The following is a 19,912-nucleotide window of genomic DNA, read 5'->3' on the forward strand; positions in this document are numbered from 1 at the left end:
AGAAATAACCGTAAGAAAAATATTATTGTAACTACAATGGTGTAAAAAAATTTACTGACAACTACAATGTGCATCTCCTTGTAAAACCTTCCATTTTCATTAAAATTAAAAAATGACTCCATAATCTGTTGCAAAGTAAAATGTCATGTCTTCTATAGTTTTGCTATAACTATAGAAGGTAAATGAATGAAGCAAACTGCAAGGCAATGATGCATAAAATTGCTATGTATTATTTTCAAGATAGAGCCATATCTATACATGGAACACAAGATATTTCAAAATGAATGCAACTTGTTGTCTTTACAATTTTATAGAATTAAAATTAATATTAGAACATTTTAGTAAACCCTAGCAAAAGTACCATATATGCATACCAGGATGTTATATATATGCATATGTACATAGAGGTATATATATTATTATAGATAAATAAATAATAATACTAAATTATTAACACTATAGAAAATATACCCCCACACCCCATTTCTAACGGTAAGAAAATAATCAACCTGCATGAACTGGAATCAGATTCATTTTCTTCTTCACTAGTGCCATCATCCACTTCTGGTCTATCCAGCCAATGTGCACCGCCACAATCTTCAGCTGTAAACTCAAATGCAGGGACTTCAGAGGTGGATGCCATTGGCCAAGAAGGTGAATTCTGAAAATCCAGTTGGCTGGACCTTCGGTAACCAATTGAAGCCAAAGGCAATTGTAGGCTACATGGATCTAAAAACTTTCTCCCACCGTTTGCTCCAGTCTGTCCTCGATTCCAAAATTCTCCCTGCTGGCTGTCAACTGTAGAATTAGATGATGCTTGATGGCTAAACCACCTCCATCTGATTTTCAAAATCTGCTTCACATCAAACTCTTTACGAGAACCAGACATCCTCAGAGAAACCAAGTGATCGTCTAGGCAACGGGCAAAAAGCACTGCACACAGATTTGTGCATCCAACCAAGACAAGAGAAGTATATGCCCTGCTGTACACAATAAACAGATTGAAAGGAAATAAATCACGTTCACATATATATCTACATTAACTTTTATACCAATATAGCAGATTATAAAGAACAAAGGAGAATGAATAGCGATGAAACACGGTGGAACATTCCGTTCAATCAGAGCAAACTCTCATCCACCTATCCTGAAGCAGCTAGACCACTTTCCCCCCTCTTTTCCCATACTGACCATTAGCTCCCACGAACACTGACAGCATTCATTAAAGTCCTTTCAAATGCAGAACACCACCCTCTTTTCTTAAACCGCAAATGACAGAAACAGAAAGCACTATCCCATTGCAATATCTCAGTCTCTGCTGCTTAGTATATTAACTCTTTCACTGCTGAAACCAGGAATTTATTCCAGAACATTTTCCTTTGTACATAAAAATCACCGTCAAACTAAAATGTTTCCATTTTGATACTAAATTCCTAAATGACATATCACAAAATAAGCATTTTTTTTAAAAAGCGTGTTTTAATTAGATGAGTTATCGTGACTTTCAAGCTGTGCTCTTTAGATGGCAGGAGGAGGGAGGAATACAAAGGTGGGGCTCCAGTTTGTTGCTTTCGGCTTCTATCTTCTTCCTTCGGGAAAGGAGTGTATTTAATTAACATGGTAAGATCTGGGGTAAGGTTTCATTTGATCAAAGGATAGGAACAAGGAGAAAGAAAAAGTCTGAAAACTACAAAGGATCAAAATATGACAGTACTTACTCTTTTGTCAAATAAATAACTTGAAGCCAACATTGCTCTATAGTTAGGGTTGGGTGGCTTTGATTTAGTATAATTTCCAAATTTGTGTGACACCATTTAGAAAGAGGAGAGTGTGGCTCGGGTGGCTTTGATTTAGTATAATTTCCAAATTTGTGTGACACCATTTAGAAAGAGGAGAGTGTGGCTCAAGAAAGCTACCAAGGACTGGGACAGGATTATTTCTTGGGTGTACGAGTACCCTAATGGTGCCCTCTGTCGTTAGAAAAACAAAACAATGGTCTGAACATGGTTACACTTAGGGCAAACTGATGAAGAAAATTTTTTAAAAAATCAAAATTTAAAATGCCGAGTAGTTATTGTGAGCAAGACACTCTGCTAGGCATTGTGGGGGACACAGTTACATAATATCTTACTTCTTCCCTTCAAAAAGACTTAAACCGAGTTACTGAAACAAAAAGTACTTGACCATTTAAATAGAAGACACATGATAATGCTGCAATATTAATATATTGTGATGTAGAAATACAGAATTAAGTTTTTGGGGTGTTCAATATCTAATGTTATTTCAATCGAAAGACAATGCTTATTATCAATCGACTAAAAAAAGAGGCTGCTTCGGAGGCTTACAAAATGATTGGGAGGCATAGATCTTAACTTCACACAGCTCTTTAGAAGAATAAAAATTATTCAGGGAAATAAGAATGAGAGTCATGAAAAGCTCTCTACAATTTTGTCCCCAGTAGGTAGAATAAATAATAAATACAGTAAGAAAAAGAGATATTGGGATGCTGTGGAGTGGTACGGGCCAGTTTCATTAGGGAGAAGGCCTCTGGGAATAGGAAGTTGTTATAGAAAGAATGAAGATAGATTTCATAAAGGAAGAAAGATATTAATAAAAGCATGCAGTGAGCATACTGACAAAGAAAGAGGGGGAAAAATGGCAGTTTGATCAACCAGCCAGACATACCTAATTAATTTTAAGGACTAATAAGACATAAACTGGAATGAATACGATGATATAAAATACCTTAACATAAAGCAAAGGTATAAAGACTCACAGGCAATATTAAGTGGACCGTTGAACAGGGCAATGTTTTAGAAAATTAATTTGGCAGTGGTATGCAGGATGCATTCAAGAGTAAAACGATGCTGTTCTTGTCTGTTCACCTCCATCCCACTCCTTCATATCAACCATTCCAACTCCACTCTATCTAGCCAACTTTATTTCTATTTTCCAACAAGAACATACTGCTTCATCAGTTAAGACAGAGTCTACATCACGTTGCTCTCTCTTTTATATACTGTTTGTGTCCCAAGGTCTCTGGTTTTAAGGTCTTACTCATCCTCAGAGGTTAGCCCAGGTGCCACTGCCCAGAGAGAAGTTGCTCCAATCACTCTAGCCTTGTGGGTCTCAACAAGCATGGCACCAAGCCTCTGCTCCTACCCCCAAAAAAGGCTTCTGGAAGTCGCATAGTTTTTGGATGACCAGAGAGTGCCACAGGCACTCCACTGTATAAACATACAACCATCAAAATACATTCTATAGCTCAGACATTTTAGTTGTTTCTAGAGACTCTTGCAAGTAAGTACTGCTGCTATGCACGTTCTTGTCTGTGTTATCTGAAGCACATACATACGCATTCCTATGGAGTATATACGTACAGAATCAAAACTGCTAGATTAGAAGGTATGCATATGTTCAACTTTAATTGCTATTACTGATTTATACTCCTGCAACCATATGAGAATTCTAGTTACTCCACAGGCAGCCCACACTGGTATTGTCAATCTTTAATTTTAGTCATGCTGATGAGTGCGTTGTGGAATCCCATTTGATTTTACCTTGCATTTCTTTGGTTATTAATAGTTGTTGGATAACTTTTCATGTTTAGTAGGCATTTGGATATCCTCTTTGTGAAAGGCTTTTGCTTAGTTTTCTTCATCTTTTTTTCAATTAAGCTATCTGTACCTTTTTGATTTGTTGGAGCCCTTTTTATTTCTAATAGGAGACCTCTACTATCAATATAATTTTAATGTAAACCACTCTTTTTCCACTGAATGAGGTATTGTTGTTAATCAGCATCTCATATATACAGAGATCAATTTTGGGGTGCTAATTCTGTTCTACTATTTACCTATTTTTATGCCAAAAGTACAGTATTTTAATTATAATCTATCTGTAAGATATTTAATATTTGTTAAAGCAAGTTCCTACCTCCACATATATCCTTTTAAAATAATTTTTAAAGCTAGGGTACCTGGATGGCTCAGTCAGTTAAGCATCTGACTCTTGATTTTGGCTCAGGTCATGATCTCAGGGATGCAGGATTGAGTTCCCTGTTGGCTCTGTGTTCAGCAGGGAGACTGCCTGGGATTCTCGTTCTCCCTCTCTGCTGCTCCCTGCCTAAAATAAAGAAATAAATCTCAAAAAATAAATTAATTTTTAAAGCTAATTTTAGATATTTACCCTTCTGTATATATGTTAAAGTAACATTACCCAATCTTCTCCTCAACAAAAAGCTCTGACCCTAATGAGATTCTAATTGGAATTGCATTAAACCTGCATATTAATTGAGATGATTGGCATTTTACGAGATTAAGGCTTCACTTCTAAGCATATATGTTGTTTAGTTTATACAGATTTCATGTTCACCAATAAGATTTTAAAATCTTTTAACTATAGGTTCTATGCTTTTCTTACTAAATTTTTTTATTAAGTCCTTTCAACTTTTTTTTTGTCACCATAGTAAATGCAATAATTTTTTCTAGTTTCATTTCCACATGGTTATTACTATTATAATAAAAGTATTGAAGGGCGCATGTGTGGCTCAGTCTATTAAGCGTCTGCCTTTGGCTCAGGTCATGATCTCAGGGTCCTGGAATGGAGTCCCGCATCAGACTCCCCACTGAGCTCTCCCTCTGACTCTCCTCCCCACTTGTGTTCTCTCTCCCCCTCTGTCTCAAATAAGTAAGATCTTTAACAAAAAGTATTGAGTACATTTACCTTATATCCATTTTATTACATTTCCTCATTAGTTATATTTTTTAAATTGGTGTTCACTTCTCATTATGTTAAGTTACATGTACCTTTGAGACGTCTAAGTGGAGATGTCAGATAGTTGGATAAATGTTCCCAGAACTTAGATCTAAGCTCCAAAAAACTCTAAGAGAAGTCTAATAGTGGAGAAGCCACCAAAGGAGACTGGAAAGGAATAACCAATAAAGTAGAGGAAAATCCTCAGGATCTGGTGTCAGGCAAGTCAAAGGATAAAGGTGTTTCACAACAAAAGGCATAGTCACAATACCAAATAAGAGGCTTGGAACCACATGCAAAGAAAAATGTCCGCTGGAATTGTCACTATAAAGATTTTGCCAAATCAGATAGGAGCAGTTTCAGTAAAAGGGGTGCAGACAAAGCCAGAGTGTGGTGGGATTAAAAGCTAATGGAATATGAGAGGAATAAGAGAGGAAGTGTATACACAACTTGTTCAGAAAATCTGAACGGTGAGGCTGCATAATGGGATTGGAGCTGGAAGAGGTGAGGAACTGAGGTAATGGATTTGCTTATTTGCTGATTTTTTAAAATATGGAACATATTAGAATGATGAAAACAGTCCAGCAGGAAGATGAGATTGATGATTGTAGGGAGAAGCAGTGAAGCAAAAAACAGTGAAGACTTTGATAGAAGGGGAGGAAGGCACCTGAGCACAGTGGATGGTTTAGATAATCACAGGAGGAGGGATACTACTTCTGTTGTAAGATTTATAACTTTCTAAATGCATCGATTATTTAAAAGGAAAGGCATGCATTAAGCAGTCTGCTCAAGATGAAAATCAAATCAGCCCTCTAAAAGGAGTCATGAAATAATAAAGATTAGAGGAGAAACTAAAAAATTAAGAAATAAAGTGACAGAGTTAATAAAGATCCAGCTGTTAAAAAATTTGCCAGTATATCCTCTTACGTTCTAGCAATTATAATCAAAGAAAAAACAAATAAAAACCTAGAAAAGAGGGGGCACCTTGGTGGCTCAGTGTTTGAGCATTTTGCTTTTGGCTCAAGTCATGATCCTGGGGTCCTGGGATTGAGTCCTGCATTGGTCTCCCCCCGAGGGAGACTGCTTCTCCCTCTGCCTATGTCTCTGCCTCTCTGTGTGTGTCTCTCATGAGTAAATAAATATTTAAAAAATTAAAACAATTTTAAAAAAGGACCTAGGAAGAGGATAAAATAACAGTTATAGTAAAATAGAACATTTTAATAAAAGAGTTAAAAAATAAAAGACTAATATGGCCACAAAAATTCTAAATGTCAAATTGAATGAGGGAAATGCTGGCAAGTGGAGAGAATTTAGACAAGCGAAGTTGGAAAGTAGTCTTCAAAGACAGAATTTGCTCAAAATCCCTTACAGCTAAATCTCTATTTAATAGTTTTGCCTAAGGTTAAGTTTGTCTAAGCATGGGTACTTTGGGGAAAAATCTTCATTCTGGCAAAAAAGTCAAAAAATTATCTATTGATACAGTAGCTTATTAACCCCATGTTAGAAAGAGCTTTATGGAAATTATTTCCCAGCTTTAACTCAATTCTTGGGCCACACTTTATGAAAAAATATGTAGTAAGCTTAAGAATTAACACTTTCACGGCATGAAATACACCATTTTTAAAAAAGATTTTATTTATTTATGAGAGAGAGAGCATGGGGAGCAACAGAGGGAGAGGGACAAGCAGACCCATGCTAAGCACAGAGCCTGGCTTGGGGATCGATCCCAGGATCCTGAGATCATGACCTGAGCCAAAGGTAGACACTTAACCAACTGAGCCACCAGGAGTCTCTTAGCATTTATTTTACTTACACTTTTCCTTCTTTCTCATCAACTTTTGCCAAACAATATAAAATTGTTTTGCTCAAAAACTATTCAACTCAGATGAGAAGTACAGGAACTATTTTATACAAGATCAATACATATTAAAAGTCATTATACTGAGCACCTGGGTGGCTCAGTCGGCTGAGCCTCTGCTTTCAGTTTGTGTCATGATCACAGAGTCCTGGGATCGAGCCCCAAGTGGGGCTCCTCACTCAGCCAGGAATCTGCTTCTCCCTCTGCCCCTCCCTCTGCTGGTGCGCTCTCTCTCTCTCTCAAAATAAATAAAATCAAAAAGAAAAAAAATAAAAGTCAGTATATTGTTATATTATCAAAGTGGCCTGCATGGACTACTCCTTATAAATTAGATCCCTCCCTGTTCTCTATCCCCCGACTCTTGAACTTCCTTTCATAGCACTTATCATTGCCTGGCATACTAGATGTTTATTCCTTTAGTTACCATCTTTATCCTTACTACAAAGTAAGCTCCAGTAGGGCTTTGGTTAATCACTATAGCCTTTGTACTTAGCATGGTACCTGGCAGACAGTAGGTGCTCAATAAATATTTCTCTAATGAATGAATATATCCAACAATTATGAGAAATAATAAAAATATATACATTTTTGAAATTATTAAAGACTAATTTTTAAAATATTAAAAAAAATTTACTTCTGATGACAAAACCTTCCTAGTATTTTTTCAGCTTAAGAGAAAATCACAACATGTTACTCTAACAATTTCCTTCTTCTATTTCATTCTTTAGGCATAAAGTTTTTTATCACTTTGAAATCTAATGGCTAAATAGCCAATGGTTTTTCAGGCTGACCAATATTTTCTTCAAACTGATTATCAAATTATACTTTGCACCTCTCTTTTAGTTTAATAAGTTGGCTTTCCTGAAACTTGAGGTAGAGCTCAAACTACTTAAAATGGGAAAGTGTTGATTATGAATACATTTTTCAAAATGTAATTAAAGAGTCCACATGCAATTTCTGCTTCAACTCTGCTCAAATGTTAGCTTATGAATTTATGAGATGACTCTATTCAGTACTGTAACAGCAACACTGAAATGTCATTAAGATAAACTGTAGACGAGCTCACTTTAACAGGGTGACTTCTAAAGGCACAGCTTTACTCCACATTAAAAATCAAAGCTACTGAATAACTGGGTTATATGGGTAATCGTTATTATACAAACCTTTCTTCACATAGTTTTTAAGACAACAGTATTTGTTTTATGAGTAATCAATTATAATGAATCTATTCCTATAGTTTTATGTGTAATATAGATTGCATAAACACTTCAATAATTTTGTTTTCCTTCAACTATGAGAAGGAGTTACAACACATGATTTCAAAGAATCTTTTAAAGTCTGATGTTCCAGGATACTTTTAAAACTTAGTCAAAATAGGTCTTTTATCAGAATTTGGTTTAAACATTTGAAAACTAATATAATTCCACGAACTCTTAAATTCCAAACATTTCAAAATGCTGGCAGAAAATAATTTACACAGATTAGAAAATATGTAAAATTTAAGCTTTAATTTCAGAAATATATCAGATATTCTGTACCTTTCCTCCAACTCCATAAAAAGCGAATTTTATAAATGTGGGGAAAAAAACCTGTTTATGTAAATTCAACACATCTTTGTGCTGTATGCAGAAAGAACTTAAAAAAGAAAACAGACAATAATATCTATCAGGGTGGGGACCACTATATCCCTAACACCTGATATAGTGCATAGCATTCAAATACCTACTAAATTTAAATCAAAGAATAAATGAATAAATGAACGACACAGATCTTGATTTCAAAGATCTTAAAATCTAGCAGAAGAGGGTTTTGAATGATGCTCTTACTGAATTATCAAGGAGGAAGTATGTCCTTTATCTGTGAGATGATGAGGTTATTGAGTCAAATGAGGTATGCTTCAAAAAAATTTGGCAACAGTGAAGAACAGATTTGTGAGGGAAGAGGCTGTCAGTAGGGAAACAGTTAGAAAACTTTTCAAGGTGAGAGGTATAGTTTAACCTTGGCTGGAGGCAATGAGATCTGACAGGGAGATGGGCATTAAAGATATTAGAGACAGAAGTTAGAAGATGTCTGTCGCAAATGAACAGGAAGCACTCAAAGATGACAGCATTTTCAAACCTGGGTGCTTGGAAGAATGGTAACATCAACCGGAAGAAAGAAGTAAGAAAGTTACAGTTTCAGGAGGATTGAGTGTAGTTTAGGTAAATTTGGTTTTAATTAAGTATCTAGCAACCAAATAGAGGAACAGAGTTCTGGAGTCTTTCTATTTTACAGTTAAATATCAATCTCTTTAAGAAATCAGAAATTTAGAGTGTGGATAGATGGGCCCTGGGCTGTTAACACTGGTTATTTTTCCATTCTTTTCACTAGTTACAACACATGGCAGCAAAAATTTCTTTTGTAATTAAAAAAAAAACAAAAAACCTTAGAATACAATCTGAAATTCAAAATAAGGATTCTAGCACAATGTTAAATCTTTCACTTTGTTAAAAAAACAATTGGGAAATAGTTCTGGTTTAATCCATAATTGAAAATTAAAAATAAATGTTGAATTTAAATTCAATTGTAATATCCTAAGAGATTCAGCTTTGTAAACTATGCAGAGGATTAAAAGCTCAGCAGTTGAGAACTCTGAAATACACTGAAAATTGAAGTTGTTTCATGGTAAAAGCTATCTAACATAGGAATTTTATTTCTTTGTGTACCCTCAAAGCACTGTCATGTACTTACATAAGACCAAGGTGAAAAAAATGACTAAGGTAAATTTTAACCTTCGAACTCAATTATGTCTCCTTGTTACATGATCAGACTGCATCCAAAACTACTTGTGTAGATAATTCAATAATCCCACCAAAAATACTTATTTAATGTCTGCCTGCTTCCCTAGACTAGAAACTCTATGAAGGTAATAGAAAGAACCATGGTTTTTGAGACACTTACAATGTAGGAATTGACATTCAATTTAAAAATTACAATACAGCATGGTAAAGATACACAGAGGCATGCATAGGATGGAAGGTCAAAGCATATATTTTCAGTCTAGCTGGATGTCTGTAAAAGCCCTTTGTCAGATGGAACCTCATAGTTAGTCCATTAAATGGAAACGTCAGTAGCTGTAAAAATTATATTCACATATCTTTATTTTTTTAAAATATATTTATTTATTTATTCATGAGAGCCACAGAGAGAGAAAGAGAAAGGCAGAGACACAGGCAGAGGGAGAAGCAGGCTCCATGCAGAGAGCCCGATGTGGGACTCGATCCCTGGTCTCCAGGATCATGCCCTGGGTTGAAGGCAGCGCTAAACCGCTGAGCCACCCGGGGTGCCCTATTCACGTATCTTTAAAGATTTTAACCGAAACACATACATATACATTCATTCACAGATCTTTTCATATAGGGTCAATGCCACATATTTGATGTGGGCCCCCTACTGAGTCCGGGTCCTTTCTTGTAGAAGCCATGCCCACAATGACCCAACATCCATGATTTCCATTTAGGGTTTCTATTAATGGAGAGAGAACTTAAAAGTACTTCAAAAATAATATGAATACAGAATCTATTAGACTACTGGTCTGTCTACCATGAGATAAAAAGCTTGTGCCAGAATGTAAATTAATGCACTTCTTTGAAGGAGAAAGTGTTACCATGAAAAAAAAAAAAGTCAGCTGAACAAAACAGTGTGCTTAGTGATGTGGCTCATTTACATTTCAGGGTGAGCTCACTTCCTTGAGACTACTAATGGTCTAAAACCAGTTAGATGGCCCATGAACTTTAACACTCACTGCTTTAGACTTTGATGATCTCCAACATACACCCACCCCCAAACCCCCCCATCCCCCCAGTCTTTCAATTAACCAGCTTTCATCAAATTTGATAACAAATTTGTTAAGAACTTTTATACTGAGATGTCAGTATACAATTAACCAGCTTTCATCAAATTTGATACAATTACAATTAACCAGCTTTCATCAAATTTGATAACAAATTTGTTAAGAACTTTTATACTGAGATGTCCCAGAGTATTCAACTTCATTTTCAAAGAATGACTTCTCTTTTCCTTATCTTCATTAACACACTTATATGTAATTATTATTATAAGCAAACTGTTAAAAACATAATATTCATGATTATTATAATAAGCATAACTGTTAAAACATAACATTCATAATTATTATAATAAGCATTACTGTTAAAAACAGGTTTGTGAATAAACACAACCAACTTTTGGTGAGTACTCATCAGGTAAGCACACAGTTTGTGCATGGTTGTGCCCTACTACAGGGCATCCTATTTAGCCATATTTAGTTGGCCCTGGGGACCAGTAAGTACAATTTACAGAGAGAAGGGAGTGCATTAGGTTAAAACTATGAGTCAACTCAGAGGGAGCGCATTAGGTTAAAACTATGAGTCAACTCAAACTATGCTATTATTTTCTCACATTATTACTTATTAATGGTAGCCTAAGTGATATAGCAGAAAGCTTGAGTCAATAATGAATACACCAGCTAACTGTATAATTTGGGCAAATCACCTCTTTGGCCTTCAGTTTTCTTTTGAGTTCAATGGGATTAAGTAAATAGTATGTGCAAATATTAAGGATTTGGATTTCTAATGGCAGCTACTATTTCCTAAGTGCGCAAACGTGAATGGTAATATATGAAGTATTCTACATTGAGTGGGTCTTTAGTTGTCTCACTCTAGCAAAAGGTGTCATTCCTTTCTCCCCTGACATATGAGGACACTGAAGTCAAGTGAGGTTACAGATATCTGCTGAGTATCAGGGTTCAATGTGAATCCAGGACTGACTCTAAAGACTATATACTTTCAAGTATTCCACATTGCTTCTTGCATAAAAAGTATTCTCATTTGGAACTCAAAACTACATTGTGAGAAGGTAGAGTAGATATTTACCCCCATTGTCCGAATGGGTAGCAGATTCAGACTATTGTTGATTTGTACAAGGTTAGATATCAAGGAGTTGTAGAGCAGACTTAAATTCTTTACCAATAAGATCTGACTAAAATAAAAGCAAATAAGGCACTAAAAGTAAAAAAAGAAACCAACCAACCAAAACAAAACAAAAAAGACAGCCCTTAAAGCACACATCACTCCCAATATAACAAAATACTAAATTCATGACAATTACAACTAAATGCCAAAGTGGCCTTTATTCCTAAAGTACAAGAGTCTCCCAGATTTCCTCCCACTTGACTCCTTCCCAACTTCTGTCACTAATTCTTAGAGGGTAAAGGGCTGACCTATATTAATATATATCAAAAGTACCTTTTCATCTCCCAGCTATTTATTGGTACTAATATCTGGTAGTAAAGCAAACAACACTTAAAAAATCAGTTAAATATTATATGCTCTTTTAATCTCTGAACTCATCTATAAAAGTTATCACAGTTGATACTATGAAGACCACAACATAATTATAACAAAATGTTTACTTTTTAAAAAAAACCCTTTAACTTGATGACAGGTTAAAAAAAGAGATATTTCCTTGCCACCCACTCTTAGATTTTGTGAATTTCGGCATATATTCACTGTGGCACAAGGATGAAGACTGTAATACCGTAAAGATAATGGCAAACCACAAAGTCCTGCTTGATCCTTTATGGTTGGCATGTGCTGAGACACCCAACTGTCTTATGTGCCATAAAAAGTAATAATCTGGATAACCATCATTTTGTCTTTTACTGACCTAAACCGAATCCAGTATTTCTATCTTCTATGTAGCCTTATGGTGATGGAGGAGAATAAAGTAATCAATCAGTACTCTCTAGACACAAATATAATCAAGCAAAATTAGCTGGGTTCTCTGTACACGTAATAAGCCAATCACAGATCAAGTTGATTCTGCTGCAGAACCAATCAGATTTTATAAACTGCTTATTAGATGGAATAGTGAAAGCTGGGTCAGGGTAGTAAAGGACAATGTAAGCAATAGAGAAAAATGTGGAGCACTCTCTCAGCTGCTTGTAATTAGAAACAGTTAATACAAATGTTACACCGGTTAACCATTATAAAGAAACTCCCTGGCTTGCCCTATAACTAGACCTTTAAAAAATAAAAAAAAAGCACCAGTTCATTCTGTAATTCAACTCTAGCAAAAAGCAAAATGAGTGATGTCAGTGAGTCAAAGGGCAATCAGTGGAGGCAGTTCAGAGCAGTGCCCCCAAACTCCTCATTGCCAGTGGGGGTGGGAGGAGTGACAAATTTAGGACAAACTAGTCAGGCCCCTCCAAAGCACCATGCTGAATCTGCCCACCAATACCCTCCTGTGGAGGAGAATTGGGTAGTCCCCTTTCTGCTGATCAGAGAAATATCTCCCCAAAGAAAGGCAAATATTAACTAAAAGTGAACCAGCCTCAAGTCTAATCTCCTTTCATTCACTCTCCACACTACAGCCAAAGTAACCTCCCAAAATCCAATTCTTGACCATACTACTTAAAACTTTTGTTTTCTATCACCCACAAGCTAACTAAAAGCCAAGATCTTTAGTATGGAAATCAGTGTTTCTAACAATCTAGTAGTTCTTGCTAACTTTCCAACCTTACTTTCTTTTCAACCTTTCTTCCTATTTCACACTCTGTCATAAAAGGAGTTAAAACACACTACATCAAATGAAGCAAAATGGCTATTAATGAATACTTTCCAAAAAACGGGCGATGGAAGACACTATGGGGAATACAACTGTGAGTGAAGTTAAATCTTTTTCTCTTCTGCATTTAACCTTCAGTTAACTCTCTTAGCTCTGTTCCCTGGCGATCTGATAAAAGTTAGGTATGCCAACTATGTTACTAGGCAACATTGCTTATAGTAAGAATGATTAGTAAATTTGCATCTGGACCCAGGGGAACTATAAATAAACTATAAATACCTCATAGGAAACCATAATTTTGACTTCCCTGAGTGTGATAGCTCTTATAATTGTTATACCCCTTATGGGGTCCCTGGAAGCTAAGTCTGTGGAGCTATATGGCATAGTCTTCTGTGACACACAAGATTTTTTTCAAACCAAGGCAGTTCCTGCATCTACCTTTTGTGAGCTTTCTCTCCTTCAGCTGAGCTTTCACTTAGAGCAAGGACTCCCAGATGGCTACAGGAACTGCTTACATGGACTGCTGTGAGGATCACAGCCACTGATGAGGAACATTTGATGCTGCCTTGCTGGCAAGCTGTGGTTCCTGTCTGATATCCTTCTAAGTAAACAAGCCTATGGTGGTTTTCTGACTGTTTAGTTGAACCTAAAAAGACTCGTCCATTAGCACAGCAAGAAAAGTAAAAGAACACCTTAGAATGACATTCCAGGTGTTCTATAATCTGGACCCAAACCCTTCCCCCCACCCCATCTGCTCTTTTAGATTAATATATATTCCTGACAAATCAAATACACAGCTCTTTACTCACCTCTCCCTGTTGTTATTCCTTTTCTGGGGAGAACATCTTCCAGGTAACATATACTACGTCCCCTTAGTCCATTCCTTCAGTCATCTGCTGAGATGAAGCTATGGATATTTGCAACCAGAAAGAAAAGAGATATTGCCCAGGTGAAGAATGCAAGGAAAATTTGCTAAGAGAAGCGAAGTGTACACACTTACAGAAAAAGAATGGAAATTCATTGAGAATAAAAAATAGGTTGAAGCTGATGGAGAGGTATGGCAATAGCAAGTTAAAGTATAAAATGTCCAGATAGAGTACCTATACCAATTGTAGAAAAGTGCAGAGCAAGGCTGTATATCGAATGCTCCCTTTTTCCACATTATTAGCCATGGAGGGAGAAGCCAAGGGGCCCTGTATCAGTATCAAAAGCAGGTGATTTGTAAGAGTTAGACAATTCAGTAATATCTACCTTGGGAGAAAGAGAAGGGATGGAGGAAAGGATTACAAAGGAGATGGAGTTTACCAGTGGTTCAGTGAAGGAACAGTGTTGTTACAAGTCAGCTCTAACTCTACCTCCTTACCCCAATTATCCTAATCAGCCTGCCCTGATAGAATGTGAAACTTGATGTTATTTGTGTAGTGGAACTTTCAATGGCATCAACAGCTTTCTTTAATTCCAAACTATTAGAACTGCCTCCTTCTCTATTACAAAGTTGCCAACTACCCTAACTTGTTATTCTTTAGGGTCAACTCTATTATTTCCAAATTCTGATAGTGGTTAATTTAAGAACTAACCAAGATGTGGCACTGAGAAAAAACAAAAAACAAAACAAAACAAAACAAAACTTAGTTCTTCTGGACTTGCTAATGGCTCTAGTTAGTTTCCTTTAACTGTGTGAATTCTTAGGTTAAAACACCCATTTAAAAGCAAAATAATCAGTCAACAGAGAAAAAGGAATGAAGTACACATGCAGAGAGACACTAGCAAGATTATCAGGGAAACGTGGAGAGGAAGAGCAGCCCCAAGCTCCTAACTTCCTGTTACTGGTGTCGGTTGCCTCTGAGACTGAGCTGCCCTCCCTGCTCTTGGACTCTGTGACATAGAGCTATATCCTTTTTTTAATGAAACATTCCTTTTGCTTAAGCTAGTTTAATTTGTCACCAAAAAAATCCCTACCCCAAAACAGTGATTGGGGTAAAGTGTATACATAATCAGGTTTTATCATATTGAAAAATTGTTAATGTTGCTTTGAAGAGAGAGAGAGAGAGAGAGAACTCAATTATAGCTATTTTATATGGGGTTGTAAACTCCCATTCATCTTTTTATTCTCACAGGATCTAACAGTGCTTTATACACACATTTAACACATTTAAATGTTTACTGAATGAACATATAATTAGAAAAGAAGGAAATCTACTTGGTCAAAACAGTATGTCTAATTATGGAGTTTTCAAAAGCATTTCATTTCTAATTAATAAAAAATATTCTTTGCAATTCTCATTAGCATAATTCTATGATTAAACACACATACATACACAAAAGATGCTATATTCTGTGCTCTAAGTACTAAAGGCATAATTTGGATTTCATTTATTCAGATTTTGTGTTCACTCATGGGACTACACTGTCCCCTTACTAATGTCATTAAGACTGTCTGCAGACTATTTCAGTTCTCCTCCTTCTGGGCACATGATAGAATTGCATTTCTCAATCTCCTGGAAGTTGGCTGTAGCCACATGACTTGTTTGGCCAAATAAAAGGGCAGGGGAAGTTAACAGGAGTCATATCCAGGGAGAAGCCTTTAAAAGACAATGTGTAATTCAATACCCCCAGGCCTAAAATTGTGGAAGCAAGTCTTAAGATAGAGCCTCTGATAAACTGGAGCTCCAGATGACTACCTGGAACAGAATTCTCCTGTTGACTCTAATTGGACAAGTCCTGTGACTAAGAAACAAACCTTTTTCTAAACCACTGAAATGTGAGGGTCTTCTGTTACAATAGCATAATTTACCCTACCTGATATATTCATCAAACACTTCTCTCATACATGGCATGTAAAAATGAACCGCTCTGGTTTTCAATTCATCTTTAGATTAGTAACATTTTGTATGGCACTGCATCATTTATAGACTACTTTCTTCTATAAGTGCACCTCATCATCCAGACTCTCAAAACCCAAACACAGGAGCTCATGGAGTCAGATACATTTTTGGACCAATCCCTCATTCTCTCAACTCCCACCACCTGCTGTCTGAAATTCAGGAACCAAACACATTTGGATGAGGTGATACTCCTTGCCTTCCAAACTCTTGCCATCTGAACTCGGGAATGGAAAAAAAAGTAAAGGATTCTTGACACATTTTGAACATATTTTATTTGTTCCCTTAAAACTGTTTTTCTACCACAATACCTATTAGACCCTCAACCTCTATTGAATGAACTATACGCTGTTATCATTCAAATTTTACAAACAAGGAAAAAGATTCAGGAAGGTTCATATCATAAACTTACTGGGAACAACTTTACACATTAGTAGCACAATCCCAGATTTTTCTGGCTTCAGATTCCTTGCTCATTCCACTATGTACCATGCTTTCTAAAGTCTCATAGCTACAGAATTCCAGGATTTGATACTAATAGTTGCAATAGTGTTTGTGATTTTAAAAAAAACAAACAAACATTTAATCACATAGTTACAGCCAAGAATAATGAAAGTCATTCTTTAAGCAATTCTACTTGCCTGAACAAAGTCTAATTCAGGACCCTGAGTGCCTGACAGGACAAAACAGGAAGAAGTTCTAGACATCACTTGGTCAAACAGGCAACTTGCAGAACAGTGAGGAACTATGAAAGAATTCAGGGGAGAGATAGCTTTTTCCATACATACACATACAGTATACTTAAAATCCTGACTTTTAGATGATCTTCACTTTGGTTCTTACCAAATTGGCTAACCTCAAACTCTTTGCTCTCCCAATTTTTATCAGACCTTAGTTTAGGAACTACTTGTGAAGGATTGCCTGTCCATCCATTCCTATAGGTTCAGTGGTTCTCAATAGTCAAATTTGGAAAAGGTCAGCAAACATATCCTCCTTTAAAAGAGTAATCTTTGGGGCACCTGGGTGGCTCAGCGGTTGAGCATCTGCCTTCCACCCAGGGCGTGATCCTGAAGTCCCGGGATCGAGTCCCACATCGGGCTCCCTGCATGGAGCCTCCTTCTCCTTCTGCCTGTGTCTCTGCCTCTCTCTCTCTGTGTCTCTCATGAGTAAATAAGTAAAAAAATAAAATCTTAAAAAAAAAAGAGTAATCTTTCACTTTAGCCAAGAAATTGAGCTAAAAGCTATTGAAATTTGTCTAACCCAGCTATTTCAAAGCTTTAGGAGTTCAGACTCTTATTTCAAGAAATAAACTATTGATTGCTCATTTCTTAGAAAACAGTTTGGGAAATACTGTTCTAGGTAATTCTAAATGTTATGAATGGATCAAGTTGAGCCTTCAGGGAACTTTATCTTGAGTTTCATTACTGCCCTACATTGAAGAACACTGTCTAAAATTCATTACTTTCTGTAAGAATTTTTTTAAAGATGTTGCCAACTGCATCATACAATCTAATCTCCTTTTTTTATCAGGGCCCATGAGAGAATGCTCTTCTCAAGCCTTATCAAGAGAAAATGCCCTGCTTGTTTCTATCTTGTAAGTAGAAACACACTGAAGCTTACTTATCCCTCCTCGACTTTTTTTTTTTTTTTTTTTTTTTTGCTGGCTGCTGAAGCCCAAGGCCAAAACTGTGACTCACTTTTAGTACAGGATCTTACAGTATGAACTTGGTATTTTCCTTTCCCTTGACTTTGTATTCTTTTTTTTTCCTGCTGTGCCTCGGTTTTCTCATTTAGTTTTATCCTTTTGTACCATATGGACACTAAGGTGGCTTCAAATCACTTTTGGAACTCTATGTTGCATATATTAAGTCCTACCTTAAAAAAAAAAAGATTTTATCTATTTATTCATGAGACACAGAGAGAAAGGCAGAGACACAGGCAGAGGGAGAAGCAGGCTCCCTGTGGAGAGCCCTGTGTGGGACTTGATCCCAGGACACAAGGATCAAGACCTGAGCCAAAGGCAGACGCTCAACCACTGAGCCATCCAGGGACCCCAAGTCCTATCTTAACTACTTTCATATTGATTTTTCCCTGCATGCTCCATTACCCAAAAATATCTGTGTTCACCTTTGTGTAAAAGCATTCATAGTTATGACACCAAGAGAACGACACATTCACAGTACAGTCAAATCTACAAATGCCTAAAACTACAAAAAAGTCATTATTGTTGTTTTAGCGGTCTAATAACCAAAACGACGTATTCAACTGTGCTCTTAACGGAAGGAAAATTATCACTTATTGGGGATCAGTAGGTGCCAGGCACAACACAGACAAGTTTCACTTTTTAGAGAATGAAACTAGGGCATTTGCAAATTACACCATCTCTGAAAAGATGAATTAGAAACTGGTAATATTGGGGGGAAAAAAGAAACTGGTAATATTAGTTGCCTGGGGGTGCACGAGTGGGCGGGGAGAGACTTCGTACATCCGTTTTGTACCTTTTGAATTTTTGTGCATGTATCCACTATTCCAAAATATTTTTAAAAATCGAATGAGAGACAGTAATAAAGATGGCAGTAACGCTTTTACTCTTTGCAACCGCCAACTTTTCCCATCAGCTTTGGCTCTCGGAGTATGCACTGAAATGCCCCAAGGAGTTTCAAGCAGGCTCGCCGGGCTTTATTGAAATAGTCCCTTTCTGATTCTCCATCCTTCGGGACGGGGCAATTACTTAAAATAGGAACTGAGATTGTGCTAGCCTGAGGATAACTATATACAAAAAAAAAAAAAAAAAAAAAAATCCGAAACGGTTTCCAGTCGGTTTTATTAGTGGAAAAGTGCGGGCAGGAGGCGACGCAGGGCACGCTCGGCCGGCGCCGCTCCACCGCGCGCGGAACTTTGCCCAAGTCGGAGCGCGGCCCACTCGCGGGTCCCGGGCCCGGCTGCGCGGCGGGGAGGCCGGGCCGGGGCTCGAACCCCGGACGCCGCGGGGCCAGGTCCCGGCTCGCAGGGGCCCCGCTCGGCCTGGCCCGAGGGGCGCGTGGGGGCGGGGAGCGGGCCTGGTCGCGCGGCCGGCCCGCCGCAGCCCCCGCCCCGCCGCCGAGGAGGGCGCACTTACCGCGTCGGGCTCCGGAGGCGGCCGGGGGTCGCGGCGGGCGGCGGGCAGGCGGCGGGCGGCGGGCAGGCGGGGGGCGGGGGCCACCGGGCCGGGGACAGGGATGCTCGGCCCCACGGGCGCCCCCAACCCCTCCCCGGCAGCCTCACCCCGGGCGCCGGCCGGCGCGGAGCCGGCCACTCCCCCTCCGTCAGGCTGCACCGGGCCGAGGGGACGCGAACTCGGCGGGCAGCCCTGGAGGGGGCGGGCGAGCAGGCGGGGGTCCGGCCGGCTCGCCCGTCAGTCCCGGCGCGGCGCGCGCGGCTGCCCGCCCCGCCCCCGCCCGCAGGCCCCGCCCCGCCCGCAGGCCCCGCCCCGCCCGCAGGCCCCGCCCCCTCCGCGCCGGGCCGCCTGCCCTGAGAGACCGGAGACGTCCGCCGCCGCCGCCGCCGCCGGTTGGCGCTTTCCCTTCCTCCCCTCCCACAGCGCGGCGCGCGCCGACGGCCTGGGTCGGGGAGGGGGAAGGGGAAGGGGACGAGGGAGGCGGCGGGGTGGAGGGGATGGGGAGGAAAGGCGAGGCGCCGGCCGCGGCTGGGGGCGCTCGGGGCGGAGGAAGCCCCGTGGGGGAGGGGCGGCGGACGCCGGGGGGCGGGGCTCCGGGAGGGGGCGGGGCGCGGGGCGGCGGACCTGACCGATATCCCGGTTGTGCCCGCCCCTTGG

The 19,912-nt window shown here is 38.8% G+C and overlaps 1 protein-coding gene across 12 annotated transcripts in view; it reads right to left on the reverse strand.

Moving 5' to 3' along the window:
- KLHL5 (kelch like family member 5) overlaps window positions 1-19,525 on the reverse strand; it is an 85,996-nt gene extending 66,471 nt beyond the window's left edge. For 4 of the 12 annotated variants that reach the window (XM_072737871.1, XM_072737867.1, XM_072737869.1 and 1 more), the window contains exons 1-3: window positions 19,217-19,384; window positions 14,026-14,123; window positions 510-983 (exon numbers count right to left, since the gene is read on the reverse strand). In XM_072737871.1, coding sequence (XP_072593972.1) covers window positions 510-983; window positions 14,026-14,075 — 524 coding nt within the window. In that variant the 5' untranslated portion in view covers window positions 14,076-14,123; window positions 19,217-19,384. Of the gene's footprint in view, window positions 1-509; window positions 984-1,191; window positions 1,315-14,025; window positions 14,124-19,216 lie in introns of those variants that run through there. The other 8 variants (XM_072737864.1, XM_072737866.1, XM_072737865.1 and 5 more) reach the window with 8 other exon arrangements.
- Between the last annotated feature and the right edge of the window lie 387 nt (window positions 19,526-19,912).

The sequence above is a fragment of the Vulpes vulpes genome, chromosome 14 (genome assembly GCF_048418805.1).
Source record: "Vulpes vulpes isolate BD-2025 chromosome 14, VulVul3, whole genome shotgun sequence".
Classification (NCBI taxonomy): domain Eukaryota; kingdom Metazoa; phylum Chordata; class Mammalia; order Carnivora; family Canidae; genus Vulpes; species Vulpes vulpes.